This window comes from Drosophila obscura, unplaced genomic scaffold, assembly GCF_018151105.1.
Source record: "Drosophila obscura isolate BZ-5 IFL unplaced genomic scaffold, ASM1815110v1 contig_192, whole genome shotgun sequence".
NCBI classification, from domain to species: domain Eukaryota; kingdom Metazoa; phylum Arthropoda; class Insecta; order Diptera; family Drosophilidae; genus Drosophila; species Drosophila obscura.
The window spans coordinates 3353001-3375600 of NW_024542781.1; the positions used below are offsets into that span (position 1 = coordinate 3353001).

General features: G+C 42.5%; 3 protein-coding genes and 2 long non-coding RNA genes across 5 annotated transcripts in view; 3 read left to right on the top strand and 2 right to left on the bottom strand.

Annotated features, from left to right (window-relative positions):
• Window positions 1-1355: 1355 nt before the first annotated feature.
• LOC111065598 (ensconsin-like) lies at window positions 1356-1996 on the bottom strand. Its single transcript, XM_022353835.2, has one exon. The coding sequence runs from the start codon at window positions 1957-1959 to the stop codon at window positions 1444-1446; it is 516 nt and encodes a 171-aa protein (XP_022209527.2). The 5' UTR covers window positions 1960-1996; the 3' UTR covers window positions 1356-1443.
• Window positions 1997-3185: 1189 nt separating this feature from the next.
• On the bottom strand, window positions 3186-3857 carry LOC111065557. The gene is made up of 2 exons (XR_005967845.1): window positions 3537-3857; window positions 3186-3463 (listed from the first exon to the last, which is right to left on the bottom strand). It is a non-coding gene; the product is annotated as an uncharacterized LOC111065557 (long non-coding RNA).
• A 671-nt stretch (window positions 3858-4528) lies between these two features.
• Window positions 4529-5092, top strand: LOC111065567 (cystatin-like protein). Its single transcript, XM_022353800.2, has 2 exons — window positions 4529-4745; window positions 4815-5092. Exons 1-2 carry the CDS (start codon window positions 4576-4578, stop codon window positions 5017-5019), a joined length of 375 nt encoding a protein of 124 aa, XP_022209492.2. The 5' UTR covers window positions 4529-4575; the 3' UTR covers window positions 5020-5092.
• A 1190-nt stretch (window positions 5093-6282) lies between these two features.
• On the top strand, window positions 6283-7407 carry LOC111065591. The gene is made up of 4 exons (XM_022353829.2): window positions 6283-6369; window positions 6438-6479; window positions 6541-6629; window positions 6697-7407. The coding sequence occupies exons 1-4, from the start codon at window positions 6310-6312 to the stop codon at window positions 7067-7069; spliced, it is 564 nt and encodes a 187-aa protein (XP_022209521.2). The 5' UTR covers window positions 6283-6309; the 3' UTR covers window positions 7070-7407.
• A 529-nt stretch (window positions 7408-7936) lies between these two features.
• The window catches only part of LOC121404257, a 29128-nt gene continuing 14464 nt past the window's right edge, over window positions 7937-22600 (top strand). Inside the window, exons 1-2 of the long non-coding RNA XR_005967848.1 lie at window positions 7937-8898; window positions 11644-11681. This is a non-coding gene — a long non-coding RNA (uncharacterized LOC121404257). The remainder of the gene's footprint in view (window positions 8899-11643; window positions 11682-22600) is intronic.

Genomic DNA, 22600 nt, shown 5'->3' on the forward strand with positions numbered 1-22600 from the left:
AAACTCTATAGTTTCTACCCATATATATGTATATATGTGTAACTTGACAATATCTACCATCTACATACATTAAAATGATTTTGAAAACAAAATCGATGCAGATTGTCAGCTATATGCTTAACTATAGATAAACATATTTAATTTTTTAAAACTATTATGAAAAACTAACAAACAAGGTAAATGCGTATTTCTGCCAACCCATTCAGGCAGGTGTGGTGGTAGGGCGCCGGCTTCGGCCACGCACTCCACATAGCTGGCACAGTCAATGCTCATCAGACAGGGGAAAAAGGTGATGACTCTGACTCTCATTTATGAGAGATCTTCCCAAAGATTACCTTTTACGAGCATAGTCGTTCGTTTCTATAAGATTCTGGTGTCCAAAGATTATTGGCAAATTTGCACAGCTGTTTCTAAACAAATTAGGTTTAATTTTTAATATTTTGAGAGAATTTGGCGTGGATTCAGACACACAAACATACTAATACACAGATGTACTATGTACACAGATGTACGATTGGAATTTATACTGATTGTTCCTAATAAACCTCTATATCTGTAGGTTTTGTACCAATTTCAGACCTATTAACGATGATAATGAGTTTGATCAAAGTGTACCTAGTGTCAGGCAGTAAATAAAAGAATGCCTCAACTGCTTGTACGAAGGAAGGTCTTGTCTGGGAAACAAATAATCCCTACTGAAGCCAATTAAATTCAGTTCGCTTTAAAGAACAAATGATTGCATATTTTTGAATTCTTTTCCAACTGTAAGAAACTGTTCACATTAAAGAATAGGACAGGGTATCCTGTCTATATTTGTGTAGAAATATGCGATCCGAAACAGCCAACGTCTAACGATCCTCCATGGGTGGTTCTCTTCCATTGAAAACTAGTCGGAAGGTTTTTGTCCGAGGCACAATCCCATCTGACAATTTGTACCATGTACCTTCTCGTTTGTGCCTCGAAGAAACTGGATAAATGTTTATGAATACTAATTAAAACGCAGTGGCCGTGACTCTACTTTTATACCCGTACTCAGTCAGTATATTTGTAAGCTTATGATTTATGTTTAAATATTTTATCTGTTTAAATTTGTTTGCCATATCTGTTATAGAAGGTGCATCTACATCTCCTCCGCTAAAAAGCGCGCGTACACTGCACAGGGCAGAGTGTGTGCGAGCGGGAAAGAGAAGGTGGAGCGTTAGCAGCTTACCATTAATATCTTTATTCGGGCTATAATAATGATTCGGCCATCGGGTAGATATGGCAATTCTATACGATACTTCTGGTACCTTCAAAATTGTGGATGCCACAGACTTTCGTTCTTTGTTAAGGTGGAAAGGGTATAAAAAAAATTATTTTTTGGGTATGCAATATATCGGTTTATTTAAGGTGTATCCTGTGACAAAGGTATCTGAAGTTCAGGATTAGATAAATTTATCCCGCTTAACCTCTCCTGTTGTTCCTCCTGGCTGCACGCCGCCTGGCTGCCCTCCTCCTCTCGGCCCTCTGGCGCCGACGACGACGTGCAGCAGCCATCCTCCTCCTCCTCCTCCTGGTGGCGGCTGCATTGCTGTTGCTGCTGCCGCTGCTGCTGCCGCTGCTAATGCTGCTGCTGTCTGTGGCAGTAGTCTCGCTGTCTGAGGCACCAGTCGCAGCAGTGGTCGCTGGACTGTCGGCAGGGGCAGCAGTTGTCGCGCCCGCAGGAGCGGGAGTGGTTGCGACCGCTGGACCGGGAGTGGTCGCGCCCGCAGGAGCGGCAGTTGTGACAACTGGGGTAGCCGGAGTGGTGGTGACGCCCGCGGCTGCTTCTGCCACGCACTCGGCATCCGTGGGACTGGTGGCACAGTCAACACATCCTGTTACAGTGGGGTCAGCGGTGCAGGTGACTGCCTCACTGCTCCTCAGCAGACAGGCCAACAGGACGATGGCCCAAGCAAAGATGGTGGATTTGACTCTCATTGTGCTAAGTCAATTGTACGATTGATGTACATGCCCCAAGATGGAATGCCTTTTATAGTCATTCTATTCAAAGTAGATCGCACATCTAAAGATTTTTGGTAAATTTGCACAGCTGCTTCTCCCGAATTTAACTTTTATCGATTATTTGCTAAGAATTCACAGAATATTGGCAGGTGAAAACATGTGTACAGGTTTTTAGAAGTACTTTTATAATGTCAATATTGTCCAAAGAGATTCGACTCTAATTCCAACTCTTAATAAAGCGTTGCTGGATATGCTGGGATGATGGGCCAGATGTTCAAATCAAACAACCTAGTCGTGAAATGGGTGTCGATGATAATCTTCTATTTGGTACTGAAAAACATTAACAGAATACTGCGAAAGCTCTGAATAGAAATAGAATGAAAGTAAGTATAGAAATTAGTTTTCTAGAAAATCATTTGGATAGACTAGAATTTTATCAAAGCGCCAACATAGATTGTTTGGTCTCCCAGTCGAGCATTATTTAGTATTTTTAGTCAGTGGTGCAGCCTTAAAGTAATTCCTGCTATTTGTTCGTTATTTGCACTGCCCACTGTACTAATTGTAATCGACATGCATCTACACTCGCCCCCTCACAGCCGTTTCATCCGTTCTTTCGTCTCTTCGTCTCACGCCATTCTCCTTTACTTTTCCATCATTCTCGCTCTGTCGCTCTTTCGTTCTATTGATCATTTTAGCTCTCTCGTTCTCTTGAACACTCTCTCGATCTCTATTTCGTAGCATCGCGTAGGGCACGGTCAATTCGGTCCGGTTGCCCTAACATGTCCTTCGCAATGGGCATGATCTGGTCTAGCACTTACATGCCTTTGCAATCTCTCGCACTTTTCTCTCGTCGCATATATAAACAAGCATTAGGGCACGGGCAGTGCGGGCCGCCTGCCCTTAGAAGAGTCTGGACGTAGCACTCGCACCTGACACATCGTCGCCTATCAATAAATAAACATATATGTATGTATATTAATCTGTTCGTGACGTTTTATTGTAAAACCGGGTGATACATTTGGTATCCTCCTCTAAACATAGATATTTTTCAAACAATATGATTTGCTTATTCTATTACAAATTTTATAAATATTATTATTTTTATATTAACATTTATGTATGGTTCTATTTTTTTTTTTAATTTTATTAATTTAAATATATCTATATAAGTGAACCGTTCAAATGAATAGAACAGGAAGAAGCAAGCGAGCAAATATTTTGTTTATTGGAACAACGATTCATTATGCGAGTAGAAAATGATTTAAAGAGTTAAGAGAGTAACGGCTAGCGAACTAGCTCATCAACACCGTTATCGCCATCACACTTAACATTGATGCTATTATCGTTCACCTTGAGCCATGGCTGGAGCACGATCTGGACCGTGCACTCCTTCTTGTCCGATCCGACCTCCAATTCCGCTTTGTACGTATAGATAACTCCATCAACAATTTGGCTCGTCACTTGAGACACACTCACAGGTCTAATAGCAATTAATAACATAAAATAGTTATATGTAGAGCTCCCCTGGGACTCCTCCTTCTGATTTAACTCACTTGTAGCTGGGACCACCTCCTGTGGTCAGTTGGGCCAGTCCCACGGACAGAACTTGAATGGCCTTCTCCCTCGCCTCTCCCGGTCAATACCACAGGGGCCCCGGGAAGATACCTTTCATCGACAGAATTGGAGGGGTAAGCAGCACAACTGACGACCATCAGGCCCAACAGACAGAAGAATTGGATTCCATTCATGATCGATGTGAAAAGCTCAAAGTATGAATGAAACTGATGAGGCAGGTACCCATCGTCTTCCTTTATATAGAACTTGTTCATATGGAAGGGAGACTTCCTTATCAATATATAATTATAATCTGCGATTTGTCTGATTGGGTTAGCAGGAAATTATAAATATTCCATCATTTAAGATTCATTCCAAGAAAATGATTTTTTATTTACTTCTTTATAATTGTAAAATCGATTGATAAGATTCGTAAATATAAATTCCCGTTTTCTGGAGAATTGTTTTTCATTTCAACGTAAAGTTGTATTCATAGAATTTATTCTTTGTTTTAAACTGATTATTCCGATTAAACTGTGCAACATAAAGAAACCCTGGAAATATAGCCACTTTTCCAAAAGACGTGTGGCTTTAAATTTTTGTACTGAATTTAATGCTTTTTTATGTTAAATTTTGGTATATTTAAATAAGTTTCTTGTCGTTTAAGGTATCGTTTATAAAAGTATTTGTAATAAATGCTTAACTCCAAAAATTGCCTGGTGCCGTTACATACTGCAAAGGAACGCAAAGGAAATGATATCTATGTATATATTGATGTGCTTCCAATTATATACATATATCTTTGTATTAAGACAATCTAAGATAGCCAGCTTTTGTAATCTGAAATTACCATATAGCCAGATGGTGAACAGACATAACATTTCATTTATATTGACTGCTGATCTAATCAGGTGAACCTTAGAGCTATATGTAAATACATATTTTTTTTGATAAGAAAATTCTATTGGCTATAAAAAGGGACATGCTTGGGACTGCTTAATCAGTTTTCTCGCATGTTTTGAGCTTTTACCATCTATAATGAACGGAATCATATTGTTGAGCCTCTTGGCCTTGTGCTGTGCTGCTTTGGGCTCATCCGACGATTTGGGCGCCCCTGTGATATTGACCAGTGAGGCGAGGCAGAAGGCCATTGAGCTATTGGACGCAACGCTAGCCCAATTGTCTACTGGAGATGGTCCCAGTTACAAGTGAGATAGAATCATAATACTCGAAAAAGTTTCACAGCTCATACATATGTGTTATTTGTACATATCAAGGCCCATATCCGTGGGCATAGTGACGAGCCAGATTGTGACTGGGACTCTCTATACCTACAATGATGTGGAACTGGAAACTGGATCGGAAAAGAAGAGATGCACGGTGAAGATCTGGTCCCGGCCATGGCTCAAGGAAAATAGCACGAAAGTTGTAATAAATTGCCTACTCGGCGATGGCAATGATGAGGTGGATCGCACCTTCTAGATCGAGCTCAATTTTTCCCTTTTGTTTGTTGACTTAATTGTTTTAAATAAAAAATATTTGATTTGTTGCTCTACTTGTTGTGTTTTCTGAAATTTTATTTATTTGGCTGTTATCCCTGGAAGTGTTATTTGCCATGGAATGCCATGTGCCAAATTCAGCAATTAATCGCTATCAAGTGTATTCTTGGCGCAAAGCGACCATTTTGTGTTGTTGATGGCGATTTTGTACGACAAAGTGGTAAAGTGGTGCTGGAACTTTCTACTGTTGAATTAGTGACACTTAAGGTGGGAACCACTGAAATGTTGGCAGCACTGCCCAAGGGTGCCACGTTACAATATACCAGAAGGGTCCAACTCCACATGGTTAAAGCGCTCATGGGGACTTCCTGTGAAGGCCAAAACTTGATCTGAACAATAATCTGCCAGATTCATTGCTTTTATAGTCTTATCTTGCTGTATCTTTTACTGGAGCTTTCCTAATCAAGCCAAACAATTATTAGACACATTTTTTAGACACTCAACATATGAGTGCAATTTATCGTATTATATGCGTAGAACCACTTGGCCGTGTCCATCGATTTTCAGTCTTTTTGTATGCATTGTAGAAATTTATTGAATGTTAACCAAAACTATGATCAAACTGCAACAATTTGTCTGTTTTTTTTCGATCAGAAAGTATGTGCGAAGATCATTGGTAATGGCTCTCATGATGGCGATCTGATCTGAACAATAATCCCACAGCCAGGTGCAACGGCTTCAATAGCCCCGAACAAGCTGTTTGCACTGAATATTAACTACTCGTAATTAGGCACAGAATTTGGGCAGCTTGTGTTTTGTTTCCAAACCTATGGACGTATTCGAATAATGACGAATGCAATTTCGTTTTGATATTAGTTGCAATGAAATTTGCGTAGACGGAATATAAATATATGGATGGAGTATTTATTGGCTGTGTTTATTTATTAAGTTTAATATACTCGTCGTACTCATGCTAGTATAATTTGTTGCTTGAAGCGAGTTACAGAAACCCATTTGAATGGTATACGAGAATATTTGAAGGGAATTCACAGCTTTGCGTGAGAGTTTTACTGCCATGCCATGAGCATATTTGTTTAGCATTCGGATTGCTTTTTGAATAATTATCATGACGTCACATCTCACTCTGAAGCGGAGCGAGAACAATGGACCTAATGAATAATATGTAGGGAGCTTCATATTTGAAGCTTTGCCGACCTGCTGACCAGCCCCATTGGCTGCGTTTAGTCGTTGCTGATCAGTGAACGGATTAGCCATGGAATTGTGGAGGTGCCTGCTGCTCTGCCTGGGGCTTACATCGATGGCTGATCTGGTGGTAATTAGTTGAAAATGTATAATAAGGTTAGTTTAATGTCTAATACCTATTACTTTACCCTCTGACAGGTGCCACTGTGCGTTCCGCCGCTCGACCACTGCATTGAAGATGTGAGTACTATGCACTACAAATACTTACTTTCCACCTACATTGACGTAAATTCCTTCACAGATGGAGGTGGCAGATGCTAAAGAGCGCTTGGACTATGTCCTAGCCAAATATGAGGAGCTGGAAATGAAAATTCCCGGCGAGCCAGTTGGGTGAGACACCAATATGCACGCTTTTCGCATTCCTATTCGCTAATTGCGGTTTTCCCCCTCCGTGCAGATTGCACGGCAAATTGGTAACGCGCGGAGAAATCGAGGAGCATCACATTGTGTTCCGGTATATGGACAATACACCAAATGACATCATCCAGACCTGTGCGTTTGTGGTCACCAATGCGCCCGGTCACTGCGAGACTATTGGGACGTTCTGTTCGGGCTTTCTGCCCCGCATGCCGCGTCCGTTGCTGGCACGCAAGTCGCTGAACGTCTGCGAGGATGGGGTACATGTAGCGGAAGACGAACCGGAACCGGAAGAGGAGGCCGATCCCGAGGAAGAGGATGACCAGCAGAACGATGAAGCGGAGAGACCGATGAAGGATGAGACTGAGGCAGCCCCATCGACAGAGGCAACCAAAGTTAATGAGTTTCTGTGATTTCAACACGACGACAAGCTCCCCATGTTCTCCCACATTATCGTTTCCAAGCATCCCAAAAGTATTCTACGATTACTTCTATTAACTCCTAACATTTCCCTTTGGCTGTGCCATGTCATGGCTTTCCCAAGATTCAGTTAGAAAGCTTCGCTCTGGTCCGTTCCGAGAGCAGCAACAACTATGCGGCTTTATAGTTCGACATCCGAACCGGGCTCCTTAGATGGCGCCTGCGCCTGAACGGAGGGCTGCACAGTGGTACTAAAGTGTGGCAGAATTGTTAGGAAATAAGTATCTTATTTCTATCTGTGTAAAATTGTGTATTTTATTAAAAAAATTATGAGTTTTATTTCCTTGCTTTAGTTGTGTTTGATTCTTATTAAAATGGCAGATGTGTTTAATTATACATATCCGTTCCGTAAAAAACGATTAACAGAAAAAACACTAGGAATGTACTGTTTGAGTTATTGTACAATACCATCTATGGTTCTCATAATTTCTGAATCAATACATTGAAATTTTTTTTTTTAATTACCGAGAACATTAAGCAAACAGCATTCCAGCTTTGTACTGTACATATTTGTTTCTTTATTCCTTTAAGGTTTAGAGTAAATGTTTCTACGATTTCTGCTTTGCCCCAAAGCGCGCCTTTTTAATGTTCTTTAACATCACAAGAATCATATTAATTTTGAAACACTGTAAGCTACTGTAATGCGGGAGAAGAGCCATGGAAAAGCGTTCTCCAGCCGATGAAAGAGAGAGAAAGCAGAAAGCTTGCGCCAAATAACAGTAAACAAAGCCGAATGTCAGCTGCTGCTGCTGCTAAGCGCCAACCAAGGCAACGTTTCAGTTGTTGTCGGGCGCCAAAGCGAACTGGAGCAGCGAAAAAGAAGCGCTGAAAGCAGCAGCAGCAGCAGCAGACCGCCAAAGCGCGTTCAAAGCTCCACAATACGCTGCAGACAGACAGACAGACAGATAGAAAGAGAGAAGGGTAGAGTGAGAGCGCGCCTGCTAGCTTTTTGGCGACAGTGTCCCGCACAGAATTATTCTCTCAGTGCTATAGTTGTCGTCGCGCTGTGCAAAGCTCGAAGCTCGTGGGTTGTGTTGCGTTGGAAATCGGGCCAGTCATACAGCGCCCGCTCACCGCTCGTCGCCCACCGCACACCACCCTCGTCCAGTGCCACGCCACGCCTCTCGCGCCTCGTTTTGCCGCCCAGCTGCCACAAGACGGTGTGTGCGTGCGCGTGTTTGCCGCCGGTTGTAAAACCCAAAGGAACACCCAAAGAAACACAGTGCGAACAAAAGTGAATCAAACTGTTTTTGCATAATACCAATCCAAATTGAAATTCAAATCGAACAGAGAAAACCATCCCGAAATCCGAGTCTAATCAATGTGAGAAACAAACAAATAGTCAGCGGAATCTCGTATCAAATGCAAATGGAAAAACTAAACATTCCAACTGGCGCGCAAATAAAATGATGAGCATAGTATATTCTTGGTATATAATAGGTACTATATTAACGTAGTTGTTGTGTTGTCAAGTGCAGTGCAAAGTAATTTGCCTCCGTTGTCGCCACTAATACGAGTTCCTGCCTGTTCCTCCACCAACCGCCCGCCAGCACTGACAGTCAGTGCCCTCTTGCCACCGCCGGCTGTACCGTAGCGCCAGCCAGCGCGTGTTATCAGCCACAAGCGCAACAACGAAACGCGACAAAAACACAGAACTCGGAAAAACAACAAGAGAAGAAAACGCAACTCCAGACTGAATGTGAATGTAAATCTGAATGCATTTGAACTCAGCGTAAAAGCTCAATGTGAGTGTGAGTGTAAGGTGAGTATTCATGTGTGTGTGCTGAGTGTGTCTGAGTGTTGTGCCTCCGGGCTCTCAGCTGAGTGCTGGGTAAACAATCCAACCAAAAACCAAACACAAATACACATGCATAGACAGACAGACACAGCACACAACAAAGAACACAGCACACACACGCAGATACACCCACAGACACACAAATTAGTATCTCGAATGTAAAGCAAAACGCGGACCGGACCCCAAAGCCCTTGCCCCCCCGAAATGTGCGAATTATAAAATATTTTACCCTTGAATGTCATACGAATGCGAGTGTTATTCGTGGGTAGGGGAGGGTGAAGCGATAGCAGTATTAGCACTAGCGTGTGGATAGGGGGTAGGTGCCACGATAGCGGGGAACCTTACTTTTTAGCAACTTTTTGTTGTTGTGGCCTGCCTCTGGGGAACACACAAAATACAATACAGCTTCAATCCCATACCATCCCCACCACCAAAAAGTAAAACACAAACTTTTCTGTGACGTGCAATACCTAACGGAAATTACTTGGAGTGCTGCCGCCTGCTTTCACGCATTTTCCCGCTTTTCACGCGCGGAATTTTCCTTGGATTGCCCTTTTTCTTGGAGTCCCGCCAGACGGCCTGCCAAAGTGTCTGTGAAATCCATTAGGTTTCTGTTTTTCTTTCTCGTTTTTTTTCAGCATTGACTTTGTCAACGGTTCATTCGCATCCAGGGGAGAATGGACCCCACCTACACTCCGCCTACACTTAACCCAAACGACCACTGCCAGAGCAAGTCTTTTACTTCATTTTAATGGCATCAATTCTGCCACTCACCCGTAGATCCCATCACCATCCCATACGTCTTCCCTTTGAGGATTTTACAAAAAATGTTGTCAAATTTATTGACTTATTTGTGTTATTGTTGCTCTATCGCCATTGTGTTATCTGGCTTTATCCTAATTTTTTGTTTGGCTATAAGAATGCTTCTATACGAACGAATACAATTTTGTAGCTGTGTTTTTGAGACTTGAGAAAATTAATTCCGTATAGTAGTTTAGAGCCTAAAGGGCAATAAATTCAACTTTTGACAAGTTTTGAGAACTCCAATTAGGTTAATTATTGGGTTTGTATAATGTTATGGGGGCATTGCTATTTGGATAAATTAAAAGATTTTAATTATTAAATCTACATTGAATATTCTGTATTTTATTTAAATCTCGATTATAGTGGAAAACATTTTCTATGGATTGAACACCACAAAACAATTACAACTCAAGCTCATATTTAATAGAGAATTCATTAAATCACTGACTATATTTTAAAGAATCAAACGAATCAAGATCATTTTCTGATATATCGCTGGACTATTTCATTATTTATTCAGTTTTAGACAAATGTATGTTTCTACCATTCAGTGCTTTCTAATACGATATTTAGAATTCATATCAAATGGATTATCGTTTCTGTTTTATCGTACAACTATATCCTCGTTGATCCGAGACAGACTTAGCCTTCTTTCATTCATTTTATATACTTAATTTTCAAACTTTTCTCATCCTCTACTCCATCCCTATTCAAAGTCATACTTTAGCTAATAAAGAACCCCAATTTTCTTTAACCGAAAAACTGTATTAGCTAAGTGAACAAGGATATGAAAGGCAAAGAGAGACTTCTGCCGCCTAAAAGCTTTTAAAGTGCGCCCCACCGTACCTGTCTGTAGCCGGCACACACCCAACCAACACTTCGAATCTCGTGGGAATCCCCTCGTTTGTATTTTTTATGTAATGCGGGGAAGGTTAAGGTCGCTCGGATTTATATGGTATATGGAGTCCCGATTTCGGCGAGTCAGCCGCTTATAAATAGTCCGCGCCGCGGCAGATTACCCCTCCGCTCCGGCATGCGGCATGCACTTCCAGCAACGCGGCCGTTTGTTTGCTCTCTCGCTTCACACTGTTTTCGTGGCACGTGCCCGTGCCCCTCTGACTTTACCCTCGTCCGTTCGGCGTCTGCCGCTGACTGACGTTCATTGGCTTTTGTGCGAGGATATATGTACGAGTATGTGTGTTTGCTTTTGTTATTGTTCCTTCATTCTCGGCGTAGGCTGTACGTCCGGCGGTGTCCTCCATCATTGGCCATAAAATGGTGTCTCTGCGCCCATTTCGCTGGTCGCGTCGGCATCTGCGGCTGTGTCTTATTCCCCGGTTTAACCTTGTCCCAATGCTCTCTCCCTCTCCCGCCCTCATTCACTGTCTATGATTCTCTCATTGTTTTTACGAAATCCGCACAACCTTTGGCCCATTTTTACAAGTTTATTTTGTTCCACAAATTCTTGGGCATTCTTTGCATTTTATTTCGTTGTTTGTTAGCATTTCCCACTCCTTCATATGTCATGCTGTCTGTCCTGGCTGTCCGTCTTTGTCCTGTCATCCCGCATATCCTGTCTTCCGTTTTTGTCCAACATTGTCATTTAGCAATTCATTTATTTAAACGCCCCGTTGTCGTAGCCCTGGAGACCATTCCATTTGTGCTTATTGATTCAATGAGAGAGAAAGGTTAGGTTGGAAATGAAATGACAAATACAACTGACACTAATTCGATCTGATGCTTTTAAAAATACATAGTCCCACTTTTCGTCCATAGGTTCAGGTCGGCTTAATTACATTTGACATTAATTTCATTTAATTTTTGGAGATTTCTCATATCTATAATCCGAATTCTATATTTGAAGCTTCGGCTTGACTTAAATGTATTTCCTTTTCTCATTTACAGACGATACACCCAACAAATCGAAGGCAAAAACAGAATTGGTAAGTCATATTACGTATAAGCAGCAGGCAAATACTAGGCAAAGATTTGATGGAAGGAACAGAGAGAGTTTTAGAACAAGATCTATTAATAGATGGCCAGCAAAAAAGAATAGTTGTAAACTATCGAAAACGGCGACATGGCCAGAAAACAACCTGTACGCCATGTCCTGAAAACTGGTCACGCTGCAGCTGTCGCTCGAATTTCAGATACACGGAAATACAACCGACAAGATATTGGAAGAAACTACCGAGCACAAGCACAAACACAATCACGGGGGAAAAGTTCATCGGTTGCCGTTTTGTGCAACGCTTATCCGTCTTAGCCACTTTGAGTCGCGATTTCGCAAAGTTTTGGCCACGTTTACTTGGCTTTCCTTTCCCCCTGAGACTCCTTCTCGCCTCACTTCTTTTCAGTGGCTTTTCGGCGGAAACAACATACGAAAAAAGAAAGAAAATGGAAAAGGAAAGATAAAGGGGATAGCATAAAACGTGGCCCGATTCGTTTTGGCTTTGGGTTTCGCTCTGGCTCTCGTCCTAAATTTGTTTTTTGCACGACTCCCATGGCGAAAATTATTGTCTGAGGTTGTGTCGCTTTCCCTACAAACGCATAAATTTACTGTGCTACATGTCCTCTTGATTCCCCTGGTTTACCTTCCTTTCTGCTATTCCATTTCCTTGTGTTTCCTTCTCTGCTCACATACGAGTATCCTGTTACCACTTTTCGTAGTTTCCCCTTTTTTTTATATTTTTGTTCTATTGTGTTTGGCTTTTCCTTTTTTAGTTTTTCCAACCTTTTCTTTTGCTATTTTTAGACCAAAATTTTATTTTGGTTTTTGTTTTGTGGCTGACTGAAGTTGACTCTTTTTGTGGCAGCTCTGAGGTTCTGCCCGAAAACCGAATTGTTTACCGATTCTAAATTCAATTAAAGGCTTTTGGCTTTGCTATGCCCTCAATTTATGTATTGATTATATAATAATACACCAAAATGCGTACCGCAGGCTCGTGCCATGTGCCACATGGAAGTTGCCGCGTAAATAATTGCATATACAGGGAGGGAACACAAGTGCTGCTGGCTACCCGAAACCCCTTGCGTTACGAGCCGACGGCAATTAAAAATAAATTAAATAGTGCACATTACGCATACGCCGCGTGTGACACTCGAAAAAGGAGGCCACAGAAATGGGTCGGAGCTCTCCATACTGAACAAATGATAATGGTACAAATAGCTCAGGGAATTGTCCGATTAGGTTTCAGAAATTGCTAGTTTATATTGATGTTTATTTAATATCATAAGGATTTGTTTTGACAACTTAATTGTTCCCAAATATTATCTCATTGAGTGATATAGGTACATACTCCTAAAAATTATATATCTTCCATTGAAAATTACCCTTATTTATAAAAGGATTTTATTCTTACTTTCACTATTCCAAAGTATATATTTTTCATAAGAAATTCTATGAAAATTGAATGGAAATGTTTTTCTTAATATTTTCCATTACAAATAAAAGATAATTTTCTCCAGGAAAATCAAATAAATATTGTATTTCGAAGGCATCAAAGAATATCAAAGTGAAAGAGGATTAGAAAAACAAATACAATTTTAAGCTGGCATGGAGAATATATACATTCGTATTAGAATAACAATTCAACAAAAGAACAAACAGAAGTGAGTTTCTTTAGGCTTTAGTTTTAAGTAATTTAAGAGCCAAAATAGTTCCCTTATGAGTCTGATGGCTATTCTATCCATATAACTACAGGTGTGGTTATTCCCGCAGTGAATTTCATGGGCCAACTGGAGAGCATGTTTTCATTTAGCAGAAAAAGTGTAGAGTGCGGCAAAAACACTGACTTTTGAACGCCTCCACATAAGTATAACAGCCAAATGGTAGGGCACCGCCCACACAAGAGTCCTGGGTGAGTCCTTTTGGGTCGGATGGATGGTCTCCGTTAACTTGTCGAGCGGAATGGGCATAATTAAATTATTCCACAGCAACTGCTGCTGCTGCTGCTGGTGGAACAAGAGTCGCGCCCATTGAGTTAATTTGCGACAAGTCGGAAAGGTGGCAATGTCGACATTTTACTTTCTGGCCAACTTTCAAGTATTTGGTTGTCCTTTAAGCCGCTGCCCAGCTGCGCCCTGCGTCCTGCGTTGAACTTTTCGCTTGAAAAGGATTAATTAGGATTAAAAGCGTGTCGAGTGGTTGACAAAAGCCCCGAACGGTTAACCAGCAACTACAAAGAGCCCAAAAGATGAACAGGCCAACGGGCAGCCACAAAAGGGAGGTGTTAAAAATGAAATAAAAGTGGCTCTGCCTCCTGTGGCTTAATCGTGTGACACAAATAAGTCAACCAGTTGGCCAACTTCTGGCTGCTGTCTGCTGACTCCTCTCTGATGATGGGAATTTCTCCGTTTTGTGCATTGCTCATTTAATTAACATAATTCGATTTGATACTCGTTTCATTTTTGTGGATTTACTCTTGTATTTAAATAAATTCAGCATAAACAACAATTTGTTAAATCACTTTTGCTGTTCTCCTGTTCTGTTCTGCTGCCTATTGATCTTGCCCCCGAGCCACATTTAAATTGAATAACAATTTCTGAATTGGCTTAACTCACTCGATTGACTCGTTCCAGTCCCGGTCCCACCTGCAGCCCCATTCCTCTTTGAAATTGAATTAAAACTAACTACACTTGTGGATGGTTTTTCAATAAAATCAGTTTTGATATTCTGTCAAAGGTTTTAGCGAGTGTGTGAGTGTTGATCCCTCCTAAATCGGTTCTAGTGATTAATGGCAATCAATAAATCAGATTCACGCAGCGCATTCGCTAAGGGAAATACGGATCCTATCGAGTGTTTTAAATTGAATATTCCACAATCCCGAAGCTACAATTTCCCCCAAACTATGCCTCACTAATCTAATGAAATCATTTCCATTTCCATTTTGCTGACATATAAGTTTTTAAAGCCCTTAAATAGGGCAAACGGCAACCCTTTTTCTCGGACCCTTGTGAATGGATGGTGCGACTGGAAGCCTGACTGTGATATTATTTAATGTTCTATTGCGGTCGTCCTCCATGCGGAATAGTTATTATGTAAATGGCCTATTCATTCCAGTTCCCCTGGCGGCGAAGCCCTTGTTTAAGGGGTACAGCGGCGGGTGTATTAGTTCTCCTGGGAATACAAGTCAATTGAGAATAAGAATTTTTAGTTCCAAATCGTTTCTTTGAAAGAAGCAAGACTTACATTCTCACATTTTTAAGTGATTAAAATGGTATCCAAAGAAACGCTTCAATGCCTAGCAAAGGGTTTAATGCTTTTGGTTAAAAAAAAGGGTATAATGTTTAACAATTTTGTGGAAGCCGCTGAGCCGTTGATAGAAAAGTGGGCGTCTCTCGGTTTTTTTAAGCCAAACTGCAGAGCGTGGAACGCATTTGTTTGGTCAACAAACCGAGTGGAAAAAACTTTTAACTGAAATTCAAAAGGAAACCAAAAGCACACACACACAAGCACAAAAAACATGGAAACTATAGAAAGTGGAAATTCAGCTTAGCATTTGCTCTGGAAAATGTTGAATTGTACTCGAGAGAAAGTTGAAAATTGTGAAATGTAAGCAAATTGTGAATACCAGACCCCGAGATGTGAGGAGATAAATGCGCATAGATGAAGGGTAGAATAGGCTACCCAAACCCCATTATATCCACAGATAGGCCCACCCACACACATACATATACACACAGACACATGAATGTGGCATAGAAGAGCGGAACCCTGCAGGTTGGTGGCATGGTGGCATGGTGGCATGGTGGCATCCGGTTTTCCAGTCATGGGGCTTGGTGCGCAGCAGTGAGCGGCAAAAGTACTCGCTGCTAAGCAAATGTATGAATATTTTATTTTGCAAATGTAACTAAATACATAAGCAACGCCACAGGACAAGCTTTCATCTTCATTCGTGCCACTTCACTCCGCCACTTCCCACCAAATCTGCAAAAGGGACATGTGTAAAAGTGTCAATGGATGGGTGTGGGTCATGTGGGCCATCTGCCAGTGTAGCATGTGAGGCATTGTGGGGTCTGAGTGTTTGTCTGTTTCTGCGGTTTTGCAATTGAAGATCCACACAGTCCTGTCTTGAGTTGACTTGAGTCGAGAGTCGGTTTCTGTTGCTTTTGTGGCACGCTTAAGTGCCACCAGAGTTCGTCTTTCCATAAGCGATTCTGTTGCTTCTGCTGCTGTTTATGCTTAAAATCTATGCCACATTGGTTCGTTAGCTTCAACAGTCATGTGTCATGTGTGTTGTTGGTTGTTAGTTGTCATTCGCTTTTTGTTTTAAGGGTCATGTTCATGCCGCTGTTTTGTTGCGCTTTTGTTTTTGCTCCATGTGTGCCTGGGCTTTTGTGTGCAGTGAAGAGCGCTTGAGGTTGCAAATAAGCGAACAGGAAGCCTTGCAGACAGACAGACTGAGGACTGAGTCGCACAGTTACAGTTAGAGCCCCCAGCTTGTTGGGCATCAAGGCCGCTCCGCACAGCCCACGCAAATGGGACAAAAAGGCATCAGCATAAACGGCCATAAACAGATTTCCAGGAGCGTACAACATGCAACAATGTTCATGTAATTATGGGGCCTCGAGTCACTGTCGTCCATGCCGTCAGTCGACTCAGGTTGATGCTTAACTCCGCTCAGGTTTACAGCTATCCATGGTGTAGACACCGAACCAGCAGGAGGCCCTTCAGCTGACTTATTATCCCCTATCCCCTTCCCATATGCCATATCCACTGCCTCATGTGTCGTATCTGTGTGGGTGTTACAACCAAATCTCTGAGGCAGATGCCTCAGCAATAGAAGAGCAGAGCATAGGAAACTTTGTGCTAATTAATAACCCTAATTAAGTTGACTTAATCTAAATAGCCTTTTTTCCGGTTTTTGTGTGGATGAAATGTGCCACAAAACTTGTATTTATGTGGCATATACTCGTAGTCATTATTTACTCGGAACGTACTTAACAGGTCTTAAAAACCAACTTAAAGAGAGCTGCTCCAAATGCAAATGAAGTCGTTTGAATACCTGAAAACGGAGGGGGAGAAGGAAGAGAGAGGGAGAGTACTGCTCTAAGGCCCCATAAATATCCGATAAGTATTCAAAGCATTCCACAACGGCAAATCACGAGTTTCGTTGCAATGAGCGGATGATGCTCTCGAGAGTGTTCGAGAGGAGAGACTGACTGACTACCAGCCGCTGTTGCTGCTGCTGCTGCTGCTGGTGCACACACACGTTGCGTATGAGAGCAATTCAACGAGAAACTGACCCACGTCACGTATACGCCATGTGACACTAGTTTTCGTGTTTAATTACCGTTTTTATGGGCACCAATGGGCACGAAAAACGATTCGCGGAAGGTTTCGAGGTCCAGGAACAGGGACACGGCAGAAGATGACTAACGGCCAACAGTGTGGACTTCAAGGACTCAAAGAACAGGAACAGGCGCATGCAATAAAAATGAAATTAATTGCTTTCATGCCCAGACCTATGGGTGGGGCTCCAGAGGGGGTGCAAATGGCCAAAATGTAGGCTTTAACTATTGGTGAAACTTTAATCGAAACAAATCGACAAGTTCAAGGTGCACGCAGGTTAAAAGTGTAATGAATATTTTCTTTCGAAAGGCATAAGGTACTCGCACACCCCCACAACACACACAATAAACGTGTGCATAAATTTTCGTGCACGCTATGTGCGGGAGGGAACTAAAAAAAGGAATGGCGTCAGTAAAACATTTGAATAGCACGCACACACGCATATGTCTCGTACAGGGAAGACTCCTGCATAAAGAACTAGGGATTCGAACTGAACTTATCAGTCCCTTCAGGCCAATGATGACTGTAGAAGTACAATAGTTGTGTATATTCTGTTGACGTGCTGCTGCTGCTGTTGCTGTTTGCTTTTCCATTTCACTTTGCGCTTGTTATCGTCACTTCTCGATTCAATCAATCTTCCTTCTGTGGCAAACAACTCTTGCACGCCAGCACCCACTACGAGTGCCACTCTCAGTCAGATATACTCAGATACTCGTATACACCCCCAAAGAGAGTGTTGCGCCACGTGGCGTATGCGTAATGTATTGACATATGATATACATCTTGTCACTTTAAAGGAAATAGCGTTGGCGATAATTTTGGGCATTCTATTTGGGTGGCAGGTGGCAGGCGGCAGAGGCAAACACACAAAATATTAATCTATTAGCTTCTAATCGTTGTATGTAAATTTACCGACCTTTGGGCAATCATCATTATTATCGACCACAAATATTGAACATGCGTCCTTTTGCGTAGGTGGAAGTAAGTTTCTGCTTGCCAAAGGACTTGCTCGCGTTTCTTCCACTCCCACGCCCATTCTGTCTCCGGGGGAAGACGAGATTCCATAGTAAGCCTTGTGGGGGAACAGTATGTGGGAAATTCTGCCTTTCTGCCATGCTGCTAGCCAGTTAAGAGTCCTCCTTTCTATGTAGATGGCTGGCAATCAATCTGTACAAACCGCCATAACATTAGGGCCTTGCGAGTGGGACGTAAATCATAGGAATTGCCCACACATACACACAAATAGTGGGAACAGGCACTGATTTTTCAACGCTGGAACAGTATGGATAGTTTCCTTATGCTTATCCTGCGCCATCGCAATGCTTCACGCCACGCGAGCAGCCATAGCTGCTTCGACTTACAAATGAGGGGAATTTAATATTCACTATTATTTTTTGTGGCATGCAACAAAAGCGGAAGTCAGCCTTGATGTATACTTTGAATTGTGTGCGCTTCTGGAGCATAAAAATTTAAATTCATTTCCATAACCATATTCCCATCCCCATGCATACGAGTATACTTGTAGTTGATAATGCAATCGATGTGCCAGTGAACACATAAATAGTTGACGTTGCGGTCGAATACGCTCGGCCTGGCCAGCAGGGCGTATGAATAATTTGCATTGGCTTACCCTCTCTCCCCATATGTAACCAGAATATGACCGGCCCATTCAAGCTTGTAAGTAAAAAGAAATATAAAGTCTATTTCGGGCCACTGCCACTGCTGACCTCAGCTCAGTGAAGAATATTCAAGAAAATGCCAGAACCCAGTGGCAGATGGAAAGATTTCCTTTGGAAAAGTCATGCAAGTAAAAATGCCATCATGCACAACATTATTGCTTCTGCAACAAACATCATCGATGGAAGGGCGAAATTGTTGCCCGAGGAAATGGAAATGCAAACAACTGCCAGCAGATTGTTTGTTAGTTACATTGTCGGGATCCAATGATAATATTTTCAAAGTGCATTTCACAGCAGAGCGATTCAAATGGGAGCTCTTCCAGGAAGAGGGCGAAATCAATTTATGCCACAATCAATTCAGAATACATTTAACAATGTATTCATTCTGCCTGTGCATTCTGAACAGTATTCAACTGATTTGCGACACGTCGAGCATTTTAATTGAGTTTTTCTATCGGGGGAACGCGACTAAAATTTTCAACATGACTGAATCGGTGTGGCAGTCTCTATGGGAGGGGGAAAAGGTACGACAATATAAAATGGCATCCATTGAAAATGCCACAGCAGCAGCAGGGAAATGGAAATAGAATAGGAATAGGAAACGGAATCGGAAAACCGTAAAGTAAATATGCAAAACGCGAACGTTTCATATTTTTCAAACTGCAGATGGAACGCAGGACAGCAAGCCAAAAACGGGGCGCCTGACAGGGATTCTCACACGCCGTGTGGCACAGTGTGACAGAAGAGTGACAGCATTGTGGCATCTGATTGATATGCAGATGGTGCGTGTGCGTTTGCGTGGTCCCTTTTGAATATGTATATTCAGAGGGGGCTGGCGGGACAAAAAGGAAGCGTCCACAAGCGGACAAGTGGAAGGACAAAACTAACATAAACGCTTGACATGACAGCGTTTAAAGATAGTGAGACGGATGCCACCACACAGCACCACACTGATTCAGCAACTTAGCAGCGCATCAAACGACAGGTCCTTGATGTCCTCTGATGGGAAAATTCATGTCAAGCGCCGCAGTGCCGCAGCGCCATCGCCTCCTCGATTTATGCAAAATTATGTAATGAACCACAAGGAGAGAGACTTCATTAGAAGCCTCTTCATTTGGCTCTAAAGATTTTAATTGAAGCTTGTCACGAACCACCCAGCAGCTGAACGGTAAGGGCAAGGGGAAGGTGGGCATCCATCCGCTAAATGCAAATGTGATTTGTAAATACTTGACACTGAAATTAGCGACCATTTAGCGGGGCAACACCACACTCGAGTCCAGTTTCTCGCACCTCATCTGATCACCATAAAAAATACTAACAAAACAAACACCGTGTATTCCCTCTTACATAATCGAGAATAGAATCGAGGGAACGAACGGGTACCGAAGGGTACCCAATTGGGAAATTATTGATTCACTTTTGAGCCAAGTTCAAGTGGCTTTTGGATACCGAAGCGTATGCGTAATTTGCGTTGGGCCTTTGGGAGGCAGAGTTGTGCAACAAATTGCATAATGCAGGAGTTACAAAAAAAGTTTTAGAAGTTACATAAATAACTTTTACAGAATGTAGTTTCACTTTTTATTTTAATTCTGTTTCAGCTTGAGGGTAAATTGGGATTATGGCTGAGAGGCAGAAACTACCAGTTCTTGTAGTTGCAGATCCCAATTAGAAGGAGAGTTAGCAGATGGCAGATAGCTCTCTCCTCAACGAATTCTATTCTTAATCATCTCCTACACATTCATCAGGGTTGGTGTGACTTTGTCAGACACCTACACTGCTCAATCTTCGCTTTACACCCCACCCCGTCCAGATACTTGTGTAACACAGCCAGCCCCCTCTCTTACAAATGGCTGACTGCCACACGGCTATTGTTGCAGCTTGCCCGTAAAAGCTTGAGCAGGAGCCAACGTTGCAAGGAATGAAATATTCGTGTTTTTTATTCCGCTGACATTTGGCAAATTTATTTGCCAAACTTTGTTCACGCTCGGGGCACAAATTGCTCAGATGTTTTGGCAATTCGTCAAACAAATTTGGCCCGGCCCGCAGCCGTGTGGCCCGCTGACATTGTTTGCACCCAAAGGAAAGCCTTTTAGGGGAGGTGCAGCCTTCAGGGGGATTCAGGGGGGCATTAACACATCAGTGTTAAAATTTAACGACCGTTCCCCACACTTGAGGCCACGACAGATGCACGGCTAAAGGTCGCACGGAGGAGTGGTGGCGAGACGCTGGGAGGCCGGAAGTTGTAAAATATCCGCCATGTGTGGAGGAGGAAACGGAAAGACGACAACATTTGTATGGAAAGGAAAGAGGAAACGGCCACGAAGTACGAGAATTGTTTGTCTGCGGCTCCCAGAGCACAGAGCACAGAGCCCAGAGCCACAGTGGCCGACGGCCGATGGCCTTATAAAAGTTATATGTCCGGGCAACAAACATTTTTATCTCCCTTCCGTTTCTGTCTCAAATACATACGAGTATACATACGAGATGTGTAATGAAAACGTTTCAAGTCCCCACACATACACATATATATACACCCTCCAAAGATGGAGCTTGGTTTAGCTGCAGTTTATTTGGTTTTGGATACACGTACATAGTGATCTTCATCATCGACTGGGGTTATCCACAACGATGTTGGTGGGAGTGACTGCTTCTCCAATGATTGCTCTGTGTATTTTTGGCCATCCTGAAACATTTACGAAAGTTGCATACAGATGTTGTAAGTCGAAGGCACCTGGGGCCCATGTGCCGGGCAGACATTGAGTTTTATTGGGTGACATCTGGAGAGGTGCATAAACAGAGATGCGAGTGGAAGACTACCAAGATATGACAATCATTTGAAGGTAGGAAATATGCTGCCCGAATATCTGACTGACTCTTATTTGATTCGTTTTCTCATAAGTTCGTAAAATTACCCTGCACTTGACACTCGCTCGCATGTAAACAAAATGCATGAACATCCATAACAAGTACTCCCATATGCATAAATGGGCGTTACCCCACATGGACTCGCAACATTTTTCTGGAAAAGTTGCCTGGATTGCAATAATAATTTATGCTGTAGAAGGAACTTTCCTGTGGCAGGAGGTAGAAGGAAAATACCTTCATCTTGTCCCCTTTGCCACTTTGTAGCAGAAAGTAACATACTTTTGCATAAAGGTGCACTAATGGAGAACAGTGTCTGTCGCGAGGAATCTCTGTGCATTTCTCAAATATTCATAAGGCAAACATCAAGTAATAAGATGGAAACTTGAAGGAATTTCTAAAGGCTTTCCACCTTGATGAGCTTGTCAGTGGCGCAGTTGCTGGATGGTTGCCGTTGCCTGGGGAACCGCAAAATACGAGTATCCATCAACATCAACAAGTAAAGCTGTAGGGGACGGACGGAATGTAGTTTCACTTTATTAAATTTCTTACCTCCAGCTTCGTGTAACTGCCCGTGTACAATCCCCGTGCAGCTGCAACCCGCCACTAGACAAACGAAATGAAAAGAAACGAAAGCGGAGACTCATACGCCCCGTGGTCCATTGTCCATGACTGTTATTTTTACCCCACCCCTGCTCCCATGGCTTACACGGCTCCAGCTTGTTCCTGCTGCTGTTCCTGTTCATGTTCATGTAGCAGTAGCCCGTAACCAGCAGCTGGTGCTCTGCCAGTTCCTATTTCTGTCCACTCCCACACCCACACCCACCCCAATGCCGTCGCTGATTCGTTTCGCTTCCGGATTGCCATTGTAAAAGTTTTGCGCCAGTTGTGCAATACATAAGTTCTGCCATTTTAAAGCGAAGGTTGTTACAACTTGTACACGGAGTTTTTGTAACGGATATGGCAGGGGGCACGGGCACCACCAGTAGAGTAGCGTGAAAGAAATATGAGATACGATACGATACGA